At 45.5% G+C, this 20,692-nt stretch overlaps 2 protein-coding genes across 2 annotated transcripts in view; one reads left to right on the forward strand and one right to left on the reverse strand.

Moving 5' to 3' along the window:
* The window catches only part of LOC141192235 (uncharacterized), a 634,767-nt gene that overhangs the window by 584,234 nt on the left and 29,841 nt on the right, over positions 1-20,692 (reverse strand). The gene's annotated exons all lie outside the window — the stretch shown is intronic.
* On the forward strand, positions 1,409-20,529 carry LOC141192237 (uncharacterized). The gene is made up of 7 exons (XM_073661730.1): positions 1,409-1,469; positions 13,697-13,846; positions 13,976-14,155; positions 14,238-14,361; positions 14,445-14,542; positions 14,740-14,830; positions 17,656-20,529. Exons 2-7 carry the CDS (start codon positions 13,775-13,777, stop codon positions 18,678-18,680), a joined length of 1,590 nt encoding a protein of 529 aa, XP_073517831.1. The 5' UTR covers positions 1,409-1,469; positions 13,697-13,774; the 3' UTR covers positions 18,681-20,529.

The following is a 20,692-nucleotide window of genomic DNA, read 5'->3' on the forward strand; positions in this document are numbered from 1 at the left end:
ACGCGGCTCTGCTCCGTACACCTCGTACACACGCGGCTCTGCTCCGTACACCTCGTACACGCGCGGCTCTGCTCCGTACACCTCGTACACGCGCGGCTCGGCTCCGTACACCTCGTACACGCGCGGCTCGGCTCCGTACACCTCGTACACGCGCGGCTCGGCTCCGTACACCTCGTACACGCGCGGCTCGGCTCCGTACACCTCGTACACGCGCGGCTCGGCTCCGTACACCTCGTACACGCGCGGCTCGGCTCCGTACACCTCGTACACACCCGGCTCGGCTCCGTACACCTCGTACACACCCGGCTCCGCTCCGTATACCTCGTACACACACGTCTGCTCTCCGTACACCTCGTACACACGCGGCTCTGCTCCGTACACCTCGTACACACCCGGCTCCGCTCCGTACACCTCGTACACACGCGGCTCCGCTCCGTACACCTCGTACACGCGCGGCTCCGCTCCGTACACCTCGTACACACGGCTCTGCTCCGTACACCTCGTACACACGCGGCTCTGCTCCGTACACCTCGTACACACGCGGCTCTGCTCCGTACACCTCGTACACACGCGGCTCTGCTCCGTACACCTCGTACACACGCGGCTCTGCTCCGTACACCTCGTACACACGCGGCTCTGCTCCGTACACCTCGTACACACGCGGCTCCGCTCCGTACACCTCGTACACACGCGGCTCCGCTCCGTACACCTCGTACACACGCGGCTCCGCTCCGTACACCTCGTACACACGCGGCTCCGCTCCGTACACCTCGTACACACGCGGCTCCGCTCCGTACACCTCGTACACGCGCGGCTCGGCTCCGTACACCTCGTACACACCCGGCTCCGCTCCGTATACCTCGTACACACACGGCTCTGCTCCGTACACCTCGTACACACGCGGCTCTGCTCCGTACACCTCGTACACACGCGGCTCTGCTCCGTACACCTCGTACACACGCGGCTCTGCTCCGTACACCTCGTACACACGCGGCTCTGCTCCGTACACCTCGTACACACGCGGCTCCGCTCCGTACGCCTCGTACACACACGGCTCTGCTCCGTACACCTCGTACACACGCGGCTCTGCTCCGTACACCTCGTACACACGCGGCTCTGCTCCGTACACCTCGTACACACACGGCTCCGCTCCGTACACCTCGTACACACACGGCTCTGCTCCGTACACCTCGTACACACACGGCTCCGCTCCGCACACCTCGTACACACGCGGCTCCGCTCCGTACACCTCGTACACACGCGGCTCTGCTACATCCACACTGTAAACCCCTCCTGACCCCACACATAAACTTCAGCTCATCCAGCACCATGACAACCAGCACAGCAGAGTCCTGCATCCACTGAGGCCCCTGATCATGTGACCCCTGACTCCTCCCCTCCTGTGACCTCATCACAGCTCCTGTGCGCACAGAGCAGCCATATATGTGGTGGCGGCTCTGCAGGTGGAGGTATGTGGAGACCCCATTACTGGGTGCAGGGGGCATTAACCCCTTCAGCACGGAGACTCTTTTGGGGTCTTGTGTTGCCCCTTTATAAGAATCATAAGGTTTTTGTTCTGTTTCCTGTAATAGATACATACGACCCAACTATGGAGACAGGAAGGCAGGAAACGTATTGTTCTCATAGTACAGGACCCCTTTACTGGCCCCACAGTGTAATGCCCCCATTATGCCCCTTATGCAGGATGTATGATGCCCCCCACAGTGTAATGCCCACATTATGCCCCTTATGCAGGATGTATGATGCCCCCCACAGTGTAATGCCCCCATTATGCCCCTTATGCAGGATGTATGATGCCCCCCACAGTGTAATGCCCCCATTATGCCCCTTATGCAGGATGTATGATGCCCCCCACAGTGTAATGCCCCCATTATGCCCCTTATGCAGGATGTATGATGCCCCCACACAGTGTAATGCCCCCATTATGCCCCTTATGCAGGATGTATGATGCCCCCACACAGTGTAATGCCCCCATTATGCCCCTTATGCAGTATGTATGATGCCCCCACACAGTGTAATGCCCCCATTATGCCCCTTATGCTGTATGTATGATGCCCCCACACAGTGTTATGCCCCCATTATGCCCCTTAGGCAGTATATATGATGCCCCCCACACAGTGTAATGCCCCCATTATGCCCCTTATGCAGGATGTATGATGCCCCCCACACAGTGTAATGCCCCCATTATGCCCCTTATGCAGGATGTGTGATGCCCCCCACAGTGTAATGCCCCCCTTATGCCCCTTATGAAGGATGTGTGATGCCCCCACAGTGTAATGCCCCCATTATGCCCCTTATGCAGGATGTATGATGCCCCCATACAGTGTAATGCCCCCATTATGCCCCTTATGCAGGATGTATGATGCCCCCACACAGTGTAATGCCCCCATTATGCCCCTTATGCAGGATGTATGATGCCCCCACACAGTGTAATGCCCCCATTATGCCCCTTATGCAGTATGTATGATGCCCCCACACAGTGTAATGCCCCCATTATGCCCCTTATGCAGTATGTATGATGCCCCCACACAGTGTAATGCCCCCATTATGCCCCTTATGCAGTATGTATGATGCCCCCACACAGTGTTATGCCCCCATTATGCCCCTTAGGCAGTATATATGATGCCCCCCACACAGTGTAATGCCCCCATTATGCCCCTTATGCAGGATGTATGATGCCCCCCACACAGTGTAATGCCCCCATTATGCCCCTTATACAGGATGTATGATGCCCCCCACACAGTATAATGCCCCCATTATGCCCCTTATGCAGTGTGTATGATGCCCCCACACAGTATAATGTTCCCATAGTAGCGTCTGAGGTCCTGCAGTTGGAATAATCCCTCTGGAGTTGGTTTTCCCTCTGCCTGCTCCCCTACATGTATACCCTCGAGCATGTATACATGCATGTAGGGGAGCAGGCCTTACTAGATATCGAGGCTTTGTACAGTAATATACCTCATGAGGATGATATCAGAGGAGTAAGACATTTCTTGAAATGGAGATCAGTAGAGTGTAGCAGACATAATGACTTCATGAAGGATCTTCTAAAATTCGCTATTACTCTTTTTGACAGGAAGTACTTCCTCCAGCTCATGAGTACTGCGATGGGGAGCCGCTGTGCCCCCTCATATGCTAACTTATCCCTGGACTGGTGGGAGGAATCCACAATATTCGGGGATGATGATAAGTGATGACATCCATATATTGGGGTATGGTACAAATATATTGACTACATTTTAATCATCTGGTCAGGGACGAGTGAACAATCTTTTGAATTTGTCAGGGAACTCAACATCAATAGAGTGGGGTTGAGATTTATATCAGAGTTTAATTATTACCAGTTGCCTTTCCTGGATGTACTAATCAAGAAGGATTACAATGGGACCCTAGGGACACTCATCTACCATCAACCTTCAAGCACTAATAAACTATTGAAGTGGGATAGCCACCACCCCATCCCCATAAAAAGAGGAATACCCAAGGGCCAGTTTTTACGGTTGGGTACTGCTCTAATGTCACAGATTTTAATATACAGGCAATAGACCTGAACATCAGATTCAGGGAAAAAGGGTACACCTGTTACATTTTGGATTCTGCATCATCGTTTGCAGAAAAATGGGAGAGACAGACACTTCTCCTTACCTAACCAAGAGACCAAGAAAAAGATTGGACAACACGAGTAAGAAAAACTTACAACCATCAGAGTGACTGTATCTTTCATATCCTCAGAAAACACTGGGATATACTTGTGGCTGAACCGGACCTGAGGGGTGCTGTAGGATCTACTCCCATGATAACTTTCAGAAAGGGTCGGTCAGTTAGGGACCATTTAGTGTATAGTTTCTGTCAGGAAAATATTGAGAAAGTATTAACAATTTCTCTCTATCCCTGAAACCCCTCTTCATCCCTCCCTTATCCACCATTTGTCACCAGAGGAGAGCTGACACTCCACGCAGCTGTTGGTATGCAAATACAAGTACAAGAAGCTCAGTAGACTATTCTACTTAACATACGAATGCATCTCCTCTTGGCACAGACCTGGGATAGATTGACACCTTCCAGCATAGGAGCAGAGATGGAAGGAAAGAGGAAATGGCTCGTTTAGGCTCAAAAGGGGTTTAACAAAGACTGCAGGATCTTCAGAGTCAAAGCGAAATATGGAATAACTAAAGTTTCATAATTCTGATAATGATGGTACCCATATTTTTAGTGACAGAGTCAGCTAGGGAACGATATGGATATTTTCCTGTCTCTGTAAGCCCCTTGGGGGGTTGTGGCGCAAAAGTCCCAAAATAACAGATCGCAGCTATACCGTGTGAGGTCTCTGGAGAAAGGTAAAATCATAACGGAAAAAATTGTATCACTTTCAGGTCTCTATGATCAACCGACGATAAGTTATCACAAAAATCAGATATCTAATAAAGATATGAAGGCTGGAGACCAGCCCCCTTGATGTCATCCAAGGGGTGTGTGGGCAGGTCTTTCCCTTCAGCAGCATAAAATAATCTGCTGAGGTTAGAGTAGTATTCATTGCGGGAGTATATATTTATTATAGCAACAGATTCTGCTGAGTGTCTCCCCTCCACCTATATTGAATCATCTCAGTGATAGATATAGTAAGTCTTCTTTAATCCTGTTTATTTTGTGTAACTGCTTATGTATTGTATTGTCCCCTTTTGTAAAATCTTGTATATTTTTCATAACACTGCCTCCCTTTTGGTTTAAATATAAAATATAATAGTGCTGTTTCTTTTGTGCTGTAATTGTTCCCTTCCATGAAGCCATACGCTACCAGAACGCAGGCTTCCCCCCAGGGCTGTATTATATTTCAAATCTGGAGGGTGGTGGCAGCGAATAATATTAATTGGGCTATTGTGAAGCTGACAGTGACCGTACAGGGGCATATACACATATTCCATGCGTTGGAATCCGGAGATGTGATGCCATACGCTCACTGGTCGCTTGCCGATACCTATGTAATCCCCACTCCCTGACGAAATCCGGACAGAGTGACGGCAACGGTGAGATATTGTGTGATCTCCCCGGTGTCGTCGCTGCTGAACCCTGACAAATTGGTGGCAAGCGGTGGGATATTACAGAACATCAGTGGTTGGATTGATCAATCAGTCCTGTCACTGAAAACTTACACGGTTCTTGCGAGAATACTGTGCAGATTTTTAAGAAATAAGAGTCAGTGTTTTAATATTTTTTTATTTGGGACATTACTGTACGTATAGCAGTTGCATCCCCTCCCCTTCTCTTGTTTTTCTGTCCTATCTTTTATTTGGCAATGATGGCTACACGTGAAGAGCCCTGGTATCACCAGCAGTCAAAGGAGACTCTCACTGCTCTCTGTGAGCTGAGACAGATTGACCCGACAGGCAAAACCAGGCACCAAATGATTGCTGAACTGTTGCAAGGTGCTGCAGAGCTCGGATGATGGGGTGGCCAGCCAAGACCCGGATAGTGCTGCTGCAGGGTTCCCACCTGTGATTGCCAGCCAGACCCGCAGTCAGGGTAGTGTGGACCCCCACCTGCAGATGGCCTTGGAGCTGCTCACCGCAGACAATCGTGATGGACAACTGCAGCTGGTCCTGAAATTCCAGGAGCGAGCAGAGCAACGAGCCGAAGCTGACCGAGAGGCTGCTGAGCTACAGGCTGAGGCTGAGAAAGGTGAGCGACAGGCCCAAGCTGATCGAGACGCTGCTGAGCAACAGGCTGAGGCTGAGAGAGCTGAGCAACAGGCCCAAGCTGACCGAGAGGCTGCTGAGCAACAGGCCCAAGCTGACCGAGAGGCTGCTGAGCGACAGGCCCAAGCTGATCGAGAAGCTGTTGAGCGAAAGTGGCAAGATGAGCAGCGCTACCAGCTGGAGTTAGCCCGAATCCAGCTGCCGAAATCCACCGCATCGGGCAATGAGACCGGCAACACCAACTGCTTTAAACCCCGTCCGGAGCATTTTCCTGTAATGGAAAAGGACGGGGACTTGAACACATTTCTCTGAGGATTTGAAAAAGCCTGCAGACAGTACCAGCTGCCTGAAGCCCAGTGGGCCAGGTATTTAACTCCAGGGCACCAAGGAAAAGCTCTGGAGGTGTTTGCTTCTCTAATTCGAAAACAAGATGGAGACTATGAGGCCGTCAAGCAGGCTGGGATAAAAAAGTACCAGCTGACTCCGGAGGTTTACTGGAAAAAGTTCAGAGCCCTCCAGCGTGGACCACATGACAGCTACAGTGACGTGGTGGATGGGCTCAGGACCAACTTTGAGCAGTGGGTCCAAGGACTGTCAGTTACCACCTTCGAGGACCTGAAGGATCTGATGACGAACGACCAGTTTGTTCGTCTTTGCCCAGTGCAAATTCGACAGTTTGTGCTTGACCGGGAGCCAAAGGAGGCTGCCAAAGCCGCCCAGATTGCAGATGCCTATAAGGCCAACCGCACACCAGAGGTGCGGAAGTCAGCCGCCGCCAGCTGGAAAGGGGGTAAGCCCTCAGCGGGTTCTGCCCCATCTTCCAGCACCTGGCCTGCATTTGACTCCCATAAGTGTTATGTTTGTGACCAAACGGGTCACACAAGCCTTGTCTGCCTGGAGAGGCAGAAGATGAGCACCACACCTGAGGCCCCAGGACCTACTGCAGCCATTCTTTTTGTGGGTGGGGCGGTTGGCAGGGCCCGGGAAAACTTACAACCTGTTACTGTGGACAACACCGTTACTGTTGACCTTAAAAACACTGGCGCAGAATGTACCATCATCCACCCTTAGTTCGTGTTACCAGAGGAACTCATTGCTGGGAAGACCCTGACTGTCACCGGGTTTGGGGGTGTTTGCCGATAGCCCGAGTTTTTCTGGACTTGGGTGCGGGGAGGGGGTTAAGGGAAGTGGGGGTGTTGGAGATTCTCCCCACTAATGTGCTATTGGGAACTGATCTGGGACGGTTGATTGCCAGATACATCCCTGACCACCCTCCCAGATCTGATATGTCATGTAATGCCACTGTCAATAATGTCAATTGACGGTAATGACAATAATGTCAATTTCATGCATAATAAAAATGTATGTTGTGTTAATGGGAATTCAGCCACCTCACCCTGCTTGGTGATGCTGCTGAGGATCCCCTAAAGCGAGCCAGCATAAGTGCTATGGGCAAGGGGAGCAGGCACGGACACACCAGTAAGCAGGTTGTCCCGTGCGGGTGACCAGTGTCCCTCCAGATAGTGACATGGTCAATGGTAGCTGTCCCATGACTAGCACAGCTCCCGAGGTGATGAGCAGGGATGGGGAGAAATATGAGGATCATAGGGAAAGTGGTTCCGTGTCGGTGACCAGTGTCACGATGGACTGTGACATGGCCGGTCGTAGCTGCCCCTTAGTGAGCATGGCTCCCAAGGTAAAAATGATGGCAGGAAGGGTAGGCCCCACAACTGGGCAAGGTAAAAGAAAGGTGTGTCCCCCTGTCTGTCAGGAGTATGGGAGGAAGGTACCCATAGCCTGTTAGAGGAGTGGGGAAAATGTACCCCGAACCGGTCAGGGTGATCGGAAAGCTGGATCTCCATTCGGTCAGAGTGGAGGGCAAGTTGGGTCAACGGCATTTGGGCAGTATACGCCTTGGTTGGGACACCCCATTAGCGAGACACATGTACAGTATACATTGAGATCAAACCGGAGACATCTCCTTTTGTATCATTGAGATGGTTAAACCCAATGTGAGAGGAGGTGATCACAACAGATGTACCCTCAAAAAAGAAAGTTAGTGGATTTCCAAACTGGATTCACTGGCCCCTAAGGGACACAATGAGCAAATTTCCTCTGCCTATTTTGAGTGAATACAGCCCCATTCTGGATTACATTTTTGGATTGTATACTCTACCCATTGCTACTCAGTGCCCTGTGAATGAGGTTCACATATTGTTGTACTTCATCGAGATATCTGAGCTTCTATATCAGAATTATTTCTTATCAATTATTCCACTTATACTATTTCATAATTAACAAGTGTGGTGATTCTTGTGTATCTCTAATTGTGCAATAGAGAGAAAATTTGACCATTTAGGAATATACTGTGGGCCATCATCCCATATCTTATGTAGTGATAAAGTATATCTACATGCTTATTGCATGATGGGATGCACAATACTTGTTTTTAGTCTCCCATGACACTGATCTCAGAGACAGAAAAATCCTATGTTGGTGGAATGCAATCCAAAACCATTATGCGCTCCGGCGTGGAACGCACATGTCCGGGCACGTTTGTGCTTTCAGCCCGCCCGTTGTTTTGTGCTGAATTGTGGGGAATACTTGAGAATTTATTTTTGTTCTGTCTTTAGTTGATCCCACTGATCCATCAGATAAGTCCTCAGAGAATTATAATTAGATTAACCCATGGACACATTGGGATTTGTGAAGCTGACCTCCGCTCTCCTCTATTTCCTTTGAATTTGTTGTGTGACTTGTATTTCAGAACAGTAGCTCTTGGTTTGTTTCATTTCCATGTGTAAATTGAATTTGACTCGTTGTCTTTGATATCTCTTTCAAACTTAGTTTTTTCGATGTCTGAGATCCATCCTCCAGACTTTGTAAATTCTTTTACATATTTTGTTTGAGTTTTGTATTCAAAAAGGCTTCTACACTAGGCGGAAAACTTTCACCGAGTTTTTTTAAGAAACAAATACCAAACGCAATGTGACTTGGTTATCCTTGGTTAGGGTTTTTTTTTTATTTAGATTGTGAGCCCCAATGAGGACAGCGATGATAATGTATGTAAAGCGCTGCGGAAAATGTTGGCACTATATAAAAATAAAGAATATATCTATAATATAATCGTACAAGCGTCCCTCTGTCTGAATCCTCTATAGACTGCGCAAGCGCGACACGCCTGCACAGTCTGGCTCCAGACAGAAGAACGCATGGAGCCATTACAGGTAAGAGGAGTGTGTAGGCACTGAACGCATACCGCAATCTCCGGCGTCATACTTGCATACTTACCTGACCGGGAGGAGCCGGGGCAGGAGTGAAGGCGTCGGAATCGGCGCATGTGCATAGCGCTATCAGGTGCCATTTTACTGAAGACACATTCGCAGTGTGTCTTCAGCAAAATGGCGCCGGACAGCGCGGTATGGGCACGTTTTTTACTCCGGCGCCACACTCCTCACCCGGCCTCCGGCAGAACAGAGCACCACAGCTCTGGAGCATAGGGAAGAAAGGTGAGTTTGTGTTTTTTTTTTTTGTATGTGTGCAGCGTGAAAAGGATGAGGGAGCCACACATACCAGGATTGGGGGGTGAGGAGGCCACGCATACCAGGATTGGGGGGTGAGGGGGCCACGCATACCAGGATTGGCGGGTGAGGGGACCACGCATACCAGGTTTGGGAGGTGAGGGGGCCACGCATACCAGGATTGGAAGGTGAGGGGACCACGCATACCAGGATTGGGGATGAGGGGTGCCATGCATACCAGGATTGGGGATGAGGGGTGCCATGCATACCAGGATTGGGGATGAGGGGTGCCATGCATACCAGGATTGGGGATGAGGGGTGCCATGCATACCAGGATTGGGGATGAGGGGTGCCATGCATACCAGGTTTGGGGATGAGGAAGCCATGCATACCAGGATGAGAGATTGGGTGCCATACATACCAGGATTGGGATGAGGGGTGCCATACATACCAGGATTGGGATGAGGGGTGCCATGTATACCAGATTTGGAATGAGGGGTGCTATGCATACCAGGATTGGGATGAGGGGTGCCATGCATACCAGGATTGGGGGTGAGGGGGTGCCATGCATACCAGGATTGCTGGTGAGGGGGTGCCATGCATACCAGGATTGGGAGTGAGGGGTGCCATGCATAGCCAGATTGGGGGTGAGGGGTGCCATGCACCAGGATTGGGGGTGAGGGGTGCCATGCACCAGGATTGGGGGTGAGGGGTGCCATGCATACCAGGATAGGGATGAGGGTAGCACAAATACCAGGATGGGGGCAGCAGAAATACCAGGATGGGGGGCAGCACCATACCAGCATGGGAGACCATATACCAATAAAAATGCTCGCCACCCGGGCGTAGAACGGGCTCAATGGCTAGTATATACATATATATATATATATATATATATATATATATATATTAATGTGGACATACATCCTGTAAAGCATGCGACTATGTTAATAAAACCGACACATTTGAAGAAAACGTAACGGGACAGCAATTTGCAATACACAATTTCATCAATTGTGACACTATAGGGGTCATCTATTTAATAGAGTGTATAGAGAGTTAACTACAATATGTGGGATGGACGTCAGATCCGCTATAAACATGTATTAGAAGACATTTATCTGACGCAATCAATCCCACAGCATTAAACCAATCTGTGGTTTCAAGACGCTTTTCACAAAAACATAAAGGGGATATTAGATCCTTCAGATATTAGGAATAGAAAAGGCTTATAAACCATTAAGAGGTGGAGATATGAAAAGAAAAATCTTAAATAGAAAGTCATATTGGATATTAAAATTACAAACTTGAGCCCCACAGGGAATGAACATCAGACCGGATTAATATTACAGTGCAATTAATTGTATTTGTCTTTGATTTCCAGTGATTTTATTGAATGTCTCATGCATGAGTTGTATTTGTGTATTCTCTTTTTCTTCCATACAATACAGGGTTAAATTGTCTGAGAAGTGCTCAGTAATCAATGGACACCCAGGAAAGGGAAGGATATAAAAGTATCACAGAGACTCACATGTTGTAAATCAGGAATAAGCATTGGTTTGGTATGTGGGCACTTGGTGGTATGCCATCACAACAGTTTTTATGAATTCACAATAAATGTGAGGTTTTAACAATATAGACAATGCTGGAGAATCCATCTCTCCTCCTTTCTCTACTTGAACCTTGAAATGTCCCTGACCAGGGCGGCTCCATGCGGTGATCTTCAGACAAGGTGCATTGAATAAACAGTGAGCTGACCTCCCTCTCCATTTTCCCTATAGTGATGAATATTTATTTTTGCTAAAACTGTGATATTTTCACTTTAAAACTTTTTAAACCTTTTTTTTATAAACATTTTTAAACAACTCTCCTTAGTACGATCATACAACATACAAGCCTCTTATTGCTCAGGTGATGCACTGTACTACTGTAGTGTCGTGTATTATCACTGCCTGTCAGTGTAATACTAACGTCCCCATACACATGAGATAAGTGTTGACTGAACAGTCATTTGGCAGACGGCTATCTCTCCAGACTCCCCCATACACACAAATATTCCAGCTTTCCTGTGGTCTGTATGAGAGAGTCACCACCAGACTCCACTAGCAGAGGATTATCTACAGGAAGAACAAACGGATTAGCCTCTGAAATTCAGGATCATACATCCTTCTCTGCCCTGACATCATCTGTCGGAAGGCCCCCAAATACATTATATAGTTGACCAAACCCCTCGAAATCAGTGCTATCATGCAGCTTTAGTCGGGCATTAAAAGGTAATTTATTGAATGCTGCCTTTGGCCCGTCCTAATAGACTTTCGTACATTGCAGGACCATACACCATTATTAGACATTAGTATTGTAGGAACTAGGCAGCCCCATCCTATTGAGCACTTGGGGGAGGAGGGGCAATCAGTCGAACTCTGTTAAACCTTCTTAGATGCCATGTTTGCTTTTTGCAGGAGCAAGTGGTTAAACTGCCAGGGATTTTATTGCAGCTGCAACTGTGCCAGCCTTGCAGTGTACATTTATGTTCTGGTGCCCAAAAGAATTTGTATGAGAACAAAAACGAATGTTTAAAAGTGGCAATGTGTCTTCTGCTTTTTGCATGTTTTTTTTTTTTACAAGCATTGTTGGTGGCAATTTTCTTTTGAAACATTTTAATATCTGTTTTTTTTCTGGGTTTTTTCTTGTAATATAGGAAAGCCTAAGGCCAGAAGTAAACCCCATAATACACTGCACATGTAGACTTTAGTATCAAATCATTTCTGTCCGCGGTGTTTGTGCAAACAAAACAGCTTTTATAAAAGCCTCAAACTTCTGTGTGTGAATCAGACATGAGATCTGACTTGCTAAAAGATTACAGTCTGGGGAAGACAGGAAACATTCATATAGACGGCCGGTGGAGATGTAGTCAGTGACGGACTCTGGCCAAATATGGTTTTAGAGCTGTAGTAGAAGATGTTGCCTCATCATGAAGTAGTTGTTTCTCATGTCACTTGTAATGAATATCTCCTGCACTATTGCGAATGCCAATTCCAGTGTCGGAAAATGAGACGAGAATTAGCTTTATGGAAGGTGAGTGTCAGGAACTCACAAAGAGACGACACCGGGAAGATCACACAATCTCTCACCATTGCCGTCACTCTGTCGGGATATGTGTATACGCCCCCGTACGGTCACTGTCAGCTTCACCATAACCCAATTATTATTATTCGCTGCCACCACCGTCCAGATTTGAAATATAATACAGGCCTGGTTTGACACCTGCGTTCTGGTAGCGTTTATGGCTTCGGGGGAGGGAACGATTACAGAGCAAGAGAAACAGGACTATTACATTTTATATTTAATCCAAAATGAAGGCAGTGTTATGAAAAATATACTAGGATTTTACAAAGGGGACAATACAGTACAGAATATACAGGTACACAATATAAACAGGATTAAAGAAGACTTGCTTAATAAACATATCGCAGAGACAATTCCGTTTAGCCGGAGGGGGGCGCCCCACTTATTGATTTGACTGTTATCGAACAAGATCTGTTTATTATCGTCTCCATACCCCCCTGGCAATGAATACTCATCCATCCTCCGTGGATTATTTTATGCTTAAGGGGAGACATGACCACACAGCTTCTAGGATGACATTACGTGGGCTGGTCTCCAGCCTCCATATTTTTATTAGGATATCTGGCTTTTGCGATAACTTATTGTTGGTTGATCGCAGAAGCCCGGAAGTAATACCATTTTTTCAGTTATGAATTTACCTTCCTTTAGAGACCACATATGACATAGTTGCAGTCTGTTATTTTGTTACTTTTGCACCCCGGAGGGGCTCACAACTACGAAAAAATAAGCATATTGTTCCTTGGCTGACCTTGCCACTAAAAATATGGGTCCCATTATTAGCGGAGTTATGGAACTTCCAATATTTCTTATTTCGTATCAGCTCCGGACATCCTGGAGTTTGTGTTAAACCCCTTTGAAGCCTAAATGAGTTTTCCTTCAATCTCTGCCCCTGCTGGAAGGTGTCAATCTATCCCAGGTCTGTGCTAAGAGGAGATGCATTCTTTTGTTAAGTGGGTCAGTAGCACCTTTTGTGCTTCATTTGTCTACAAGTGACTTCTGCTGTGTGTGTGTTAAATTGCATGGAAACAGTTGGTCCAAATGGTGGATAAGGGAGGGGTGAGAGGGAAGAGGGGTTTGGGAGAAATTGTTAATATTTTCTCAATATTTCCCTAACAGTGAGTCTATGAGAAACGTATTCAGCTGCAGACTCCGAGGAAGAAATTGCTTGTTATCTGTGGCCTAAAATATATAGGTTTTATTAGTAGATGTAAAGACAAAAACTAAACACTGTAAAATAATAAATCTCCTCATATGTTTCCCCTTATTATCTCCAGTAATTGTATTATTACACAGGATTTTTATAATGTTACATCGGCTCATCTTCTTCTCATTCAGCTCTCTACAATATTGGATCCTCGCAGTGAAGATCTTCTATATAAGAGAATTTTCCTGATTTACCCATCAAAGATAGTTATGGACAGAGACAAGATGGCAGAAAGGTTATTACACCTCACCCTAGAGATCCTCTTCCGGCTTACTGGAGAGGTGAGAGACTCTGATGATGTCACATTACATCATTCTTATCTATGGGAATACCAAATGGACAGAACTGGAGAGGTGAGGACTCTGGAAATGTCTGGAGGGAGATTTATTAATGTGTCTCTCCATAACCAGGATTACACAGTAGTGAAGAAGACCTCTAGTGAGCGCTGTCAGGTCCATGTGTCTGAGGGATGGGGAAGAACCCTGAGCCCAATCACAGGGCCTCCACCTCATCCCCTGATACACGAGAACATCAATGACCAGAAGATCCTAGAACTCACCTACAAGATGATTGAGCTGCTGACTGGAGAGGTGACACTGCTGGGAATGCTGGGACTTTATACAGTAATGCTATGAAGGGATCGAGGGATGACTGTATCATTGTATGTGTCAGGTTCCTATAAGGTGTCAGGATGTCACTGTCTATTTCTCCATGGAAGAGTGGGAGTATTTAGAAGGACACAAAGATCTGTACAAGGATGTCATGATGGAGGTTCCCCAGCCCCTCACATCTCCAGGTAATAGACAGGACTAAATACACACGGCCTATAATTATCTGTATGTAAAGAATGAATTCAGTCCCTGTATGTGTTTCCTCCAGATCTATCCAGTAAGAGGACAACACCAGAGAGATGTCCCCGTCGTCTTCTTCTACAGGACTGTAAACAAGAAGACCCCAATGTTCCTCAGGATCATCAGGTAGATGGAGAGAAGGTGTCATGAGATCTCCCCTATGATGTGTAGACGGCTGTGAAGGTCTTGTGTTCAGTCTTGTTTTATCCACCAGTATTATATGTTTTATACTTGTATAATGAGAACGGTGGAGATGGCAGGATTAGAGCTGATCATAGATGTGACTTCTCATCTGTTTGTGACTTTTACAATATTTGTTTCAGGGTGAAGATCTGACCCATATTAATACTACAGAGACATATGTGAGGGGTGATGAGCGGTGTAAAGAGGAGATTCCTACATATGACTACCCAGGTGAGTAGTGACCACTAAATGCAGAGAAGTCACAGATTCTTCTCAGTCACCGGCTGTGGCTGCTTTATCAGTGGTATAGTCTGGCCGTATCACAATCGTGTGATCACCATTTTGCCGCTGGAGCATAACATTCTCCTCCATCCGAAAATGTTCAATTTACTTTGGGAAATTGTGAAAGCCCTTTTCTATAGAATTTACAACCTGGAGGATCCACCTGCCCCCTGGGATTAGGAGACGCTGACCGTTACCTGCGCAGATCTGTAAACTACAAAGCCAAATAACAGCGTACGCAGAATGTGCTGACAAGTGAGAAAATCACTTGAAGAAAAATATTATGATGGGCCTGTAAGAGAAAGCAGAGGGTAATGATGGTGTTGGCTTCCTAGAACCCTGATATCTTATTGGATGAATCTACCTTCTCTCCCTTCTGTGCTGCTGAATGTGCTCATATGGTACCTACAAGACCAGGTCCAGTCTTTCTGGCCAAACTTCACCTTTATGATCGACAACATTAAATGTGCGGTGAGGGCCAAGTGTGAATTTCTGTACAATAACAACAGAGTTTCCCTTTATTCTGACTTTTCAATTTCTTTTAAAACCGACTAACTTCAAACAGGATTGTGATAAACTGAACAGAAAACATTACACCTGTGCCATGATATATCTCTAAGCTGTGCGTGGCTGATGGCTGTAATATACATTTATTCACGCCTGCAGGAGGTGTGTTGGCATGGCTCCAGCCCTGGTTTAGATTGCCAAGAGCCACCGAGCCCCATACTCTAATTACCCCAGAGAGGTTTCACCACTAGTTACTCATTTTTACTGATGAAGACTGTTGAGTTTGATAATTTCAGTAGATGTGTTATTGTCTATAGTCACAGTTTTTGACTTCAGTAATCCTCTGATTTAACCCCTTCCCGCAGCCAGTTTTGTGTTCTTATCAGGCCCCATTTTTTAAATCTGACATGTGTCACTTTTTGTGGTGATAACTTTGGAATTCTTCACAAAGGATAATAGGAAACAAATGGACCTTACAAATTATTTTCCAACTTCTCTTGAATCTGACAATCCCCTATATACAGTTGTACACTATTATCTGGGCACATGGCAGGTTAAGAAGGGAAGGAGCGCCATTTAGCTATTAGGAATGCAGATTTTGCTGGAATAGTGTGCAGATACAATGTATTGGGGACACTGGTCATGGTTACCTGGAAGATCAAAAAATGGCCACCACGAATAGGCTTGGCACTATCTACCCCATTTACAGATTTCACAAATTACTTTGCTCATCACCGTTTAATCCACTGTTTCCCAAACCCCATCCTCACGGCCCCCCACAGGTCATGTTTTCAGGATCTCCTTAGTATTACACAGGTGATTGAAGTATCATCAAGGCATCAGGAATTCTCTCACCTGTGCAATACTAAGGAGATCCTGAAAACATGACCTGTGAGGGGACGTGAGGATGGGGTTTGGGAAACACTGGTTTAACCCCTCTACATGGATCTGGACTTACACAGAGACCCCTAGGCTTGGGCCATGGTGTTATCTGCTGTTCTGTGGAGTGAGATGGAAAGAAGAATAGTCAGGTAGCCGGGTCAGAAACAAGAGGATAGAGAAAATACAAAATCAGAAGACACGAGTAGTCAGTAAACGGGCCGAGGTCACAACAGGAAACAAATACACGAGTCGGGAGCTGAGCACAGAGGACTGAACCAGAGGAAGACAAGGCTGTATCTGGCAGCTTCCGGCAATATACTTCCAGCTTTAGTAGGGTGCGGTGCTCTCCAATTAGCTGAACTAGGGAGCAGATTACTCCAGCTGGACAGCACACACACCCATACTGCCAGACTGGATGGTACTATTGGTCCCAGCAACCCTAATCTTAGTGGCTGCGCAGAGCCTGTGTCTCGCAGAGCTTCTGGTTCTGACATCTCCTCCATCACCAGTGCCGCCTTCAGCATGAATAAGGCGGCGCCTGGTGACAAAAGCAGACGTCACACAAGTCGAAGCAGGAGGAGAAGTAGACGTCCCAGACGAGATGGGAAACGCCTTTTGCAGAAGCCCTAATATGACAAAATGTCAGAAAACCAGGGCAGTAGAAATCCCAATAAAGTGACTCCATTTTGGAAATTATAACCCTCAGTGAAATAATCTATAGGAGCAGTGACTATTTTGACTCCACAGGCACTTTCCAGAAATTAGCACGCAGTGGATGTTGGAGAGTGAAAATTGCAAATATACCATTTTATTACCTAACACATAGTGCCCAGATTGTGCTCCAGGAGACACACACCGTAAATTAAGTGGGTTCTTCTCACTATAGTAATGCTAAATACATGGATGCTGAATGTGGTTTGGGCGCACTGCAAGGCTCAGAAGTGAGGGGGAGATCTGACTTTGGGAGAGCGGATCCTGCTGGATTGGTTTATGGAAGCCATGTTGCTTTTCAAGAGCCTTTGAGCCACTAATAATGTGGAAACCTCTGTTATTCCATTGACAGATGATGGATCTGAGTGGGGACTTGTTTTTTTGTGAGATGAGTAGAAGTTTTTATTGGTATTATTTTCCCCTACATAATATTGTTTGGTGGCTTTTTATTCCATATTTGGGAGGCAGAATGAACAAACAGTTGAACACTATGCTTTATTGGTTCATCCTATGAGGTTTTCTATTAGACTGTGAACTGTCATTGTCTTGGTGAATAATTCAATTTTTTTTTATATAACTTGCCTTTTTTACAGACAGTATAAGTACAAATGTTAAAAAATATAAAATTCAAGGATTTTTTCTTAAAAAATAATAATTGGTTTTATTCTTGGTAGATGACTGTACCAGGAGATCAGAGGAACAGCTGACACCTTCAATTTTTAAATCAGATAATTTTGAGATCTCACAGGATACAATTGAAGTGACTGTCATTACTCCAGATAAACCATCATCCCTTCACAGCAAAGATCTGTCATCTGATCCTATGAAACAGATCCTGTCTTCTGATTCATTACCGACTACTAAGGAAAATCATAGTCACAAAATAAGCATTAAAAAACGAACTGCTTCTAAAGCAAAGAAGCCATTTTCACGTTCAGAATATACAAATAGTTTTCCCCTCAAAAAGTCTTTTCTTAAACATCAAAAAATTCACACAGCAGAGAATAGATTTTCTTGTTCCAAGTGTGAGAGATGTTTTAATCAGAAATCAGATCTTGTTAGGCACCAGAGAATTCACACAGGGGAGAAGCCTTTTTCATGTTCAGAATGTGGAAAATGTTTTAACCAGAAACCAGATTTTGTTAAGCACCAGAGAACCCACACAGGGGAGAAGCCTTTTTCATGTTCAGTTTGTGGGAAATGTTTTGTACAGCAATCACAACTTAATACACATCAGAGAACCCACACAGGGGAGAAGCCATTTTCATGTTCAGATTGTGGGAAATGTTTTGTTCAGAAATCACAACTTAATATACATCAGAGAACTCACACAGGGGAGAAGCCATTTTCCTGTTCAGAATGTAGGAAATCTTTTACAAAGAAATCAGCTCTTATCGCACATCAGAGAACTCACACAGGCGAGAAGCCTTTTTCATGTTCAGAATGTGGGAAATGTTTTACAGAGAAATCAACTCTTATCGCACATCAGAGAACTCACACAGGAGAGAAGCCTTTTTCATGTTCAGAATGTGGGAAATGTTTTACAGTGAAATCAACTCTTATCAAACATCAGAGAACTCACACAGGGGAGAAGCCTTTTTCATGTTCAAAATGTGGGAAATGTTTTAACCAGAAAGCGTATCTTGATAGCCACCGGAGAACCCACATAGGGGAGAGTGCCACAACTACACCCAACTAGTCTCTGTACCGACTTAAAAAGGCACTAGCTGTACAACTAAAAATGCCACCACGGACCTAACTCCCTAATAGGCCGTTGAGTTTCTCGTACCTCCTGAGGAACCAGAGGGGAGGCCGCAACACACTGCCAACAAGGGGAAAGGAAAGTATGAAGTAAAATATGAAAACTCTGAATGAGAAACAAAAACACATTCATATAGGGCAAAGAAGGCAAGCTAAGGAGAACCAAAAATAAAAGGAACGAGTATAATCTCCCAGAAACCTAACATTGTTAGAATGAAAAGGTACTGGGAGGGAAAGCAAACTAACGGGGAGGATAGTTTCACCTTTGTGGTGAAACTTACAGCATTCATCCTCACCAACTGTAACTGTAAAACCCGTCCATTTATAATGACCACGGACAAGATAAAGATTCCCAACTCACATCAGGACCACAAGATCCCAGGTACTTTCAGCTGCATCAAATCTAATGTAGTGTACTTCATTATATGTACCAAATGTCCAACTGGGGTTGGTATGTAGGGGAGACAAGGCAAAAACTTAGAACAAGGATGAATTCTCATCGCCACACAATAAAAGAAAAAAGAATAGATCACTTGTGGCCTAACATTCATGGACATGAAATTACTTGTATTAAAAGGTAACTTCAAATCTCAGAGAGACAAAGTTATGACAACCTTTGACACACTCAGAGCAGGAATGAATGTGTCTCATGGATTTATGTCTTTACATCAACTAAGGAATGTGCTCCTCAGACCGTTTGGGGGCATCACAATCATGGACCAGACATCAATCACAGGACAATAAAACTTTCATACTCCTGATCTTTGAACTTTTCCAATATTTACGGCCACAACTGCTTCTCCCTCTCCCATACTGATAGTTCTGCTTCATGTCACTTGTCTTATCTATTGCATTATTCCTGTGCCCTCTTGTGTATAAATATGTGACTCTTCAGATTTTGTGTTATACTATGCCTGATTAACCAACTTGAGTAGTCTCGAAAGCTTCAAATTTATTACCTTTTAATGGCTAACTGAAGATGGTATCAACCACTGATGACTCTCAAATTGTAATATTTTTCTCCAAACAGCAATTTTAAGATCTCTGCACAGGTGTTCAATGGGATTTAGATCCTGGCTCATTGAGGGTCAGAACTCTCCAGCACTTTGCTTCCATCCATTTCTGGGTGCTTCTTGAAGTATGTTTGGGGTCATTGTCATGCTGTAAGACTGATGACCTAGCACACAAACACTGCTTTCTGACACTAGGCACTACATTGTGACCCAAAATCCTTTGCTAATCTTCAGATTTCATGATGCCCTGCACATAGTCAAGGCACCTAGTGCCAGAGGCAGCAAACCAATTCCAAAACATCTTTGAACCTCCACCATATTTGACTGTATAGGTTGTAAATGTATTAATTATGTTGCGCACCATGGACAAAGGAACATCTGGATCTCTGAAGATGGACCTTGAAATTGTTGATATTTTTCAACAATTTTGGTTCTTAACTCCTCAGACAGTTCTCTTCTTCTTTTTCTGTTTTCTCCATGCTTAGTGTGGCGCACATATGCACACAATGCAAAGATTGAATCAACTTCTCCCTTTTTTATCTGGTTTTAGGTGTCATCTTCATATTGCCCACACCTGTTACTTGCCACAATTGCATTTGAAGAAGCTTCACATGCTTGAAACTAAGTTATTTACCCACAAGTTTGGCAAGGTGCCAACAATTGTGTCCAGCCTATTTTATGTGGTTTTGTGTGAAATTATGTTCAAGTTGCCTTTTTCTCTGTTTTCTTGTGTTGTTCCAATACACGCAAAGGAAATAAACAAGTATAACAAAATGTGTAATTCCAATAATTTTCTGGGAGAATTACTTCATTTCTGGGACAATTTCAAGGGAGCCAACACTTTTGACCATGACTTGTTTTTGTTGCCTTTTTAATTTGTTGCAGCATATCATCCTCTATGTGTTCAGCTGTATTAGGAGGCTTGTCGCAAACTCCA

The sequence above is a fragment of the Phyllobates terribilis genome, unplaced genomic scaffold, assembly GCF_046119375.1.
Source record: "Phyllobates terribilis strain yellow unplaced genomic scaffold, ASM4611937v1 Scaffold_56__1_contigs__length_8794411, whole genome shotgun sequence".
Classification (NCBI taxonomy): domain Eukaryota; kingdom Metazoa; phylum Chordata; class Amphibia; order Anura; family Dendrobatidae; genus Phyllobates; species Phyllobates terribilis.

Bases quoted from the DNA above. Each gene is read 5' to 3' on its own strand.
- LOC141192237 (XM_073661730.1), top strand. From the start codon at position 13,775: ATGGACAGAGACAAGATGGCAGAAAGGTTATTACACCTCACCCTAGAG. The intron at 13,847-13,975 runs GTGAGAGACTCT...CTCCATAACCAG, and splicing joins TCTTCCGGCTTACTGGAGAG to GATTACACAGTAGTGAAGAA. The intron at 14,543-14,739 runs GTAGATGGAGAG...TATTTGTTTCAG, and splicing joins ATGTTCCTCAGGATCATCAG to GGTGAAGATCTGACCCATAT.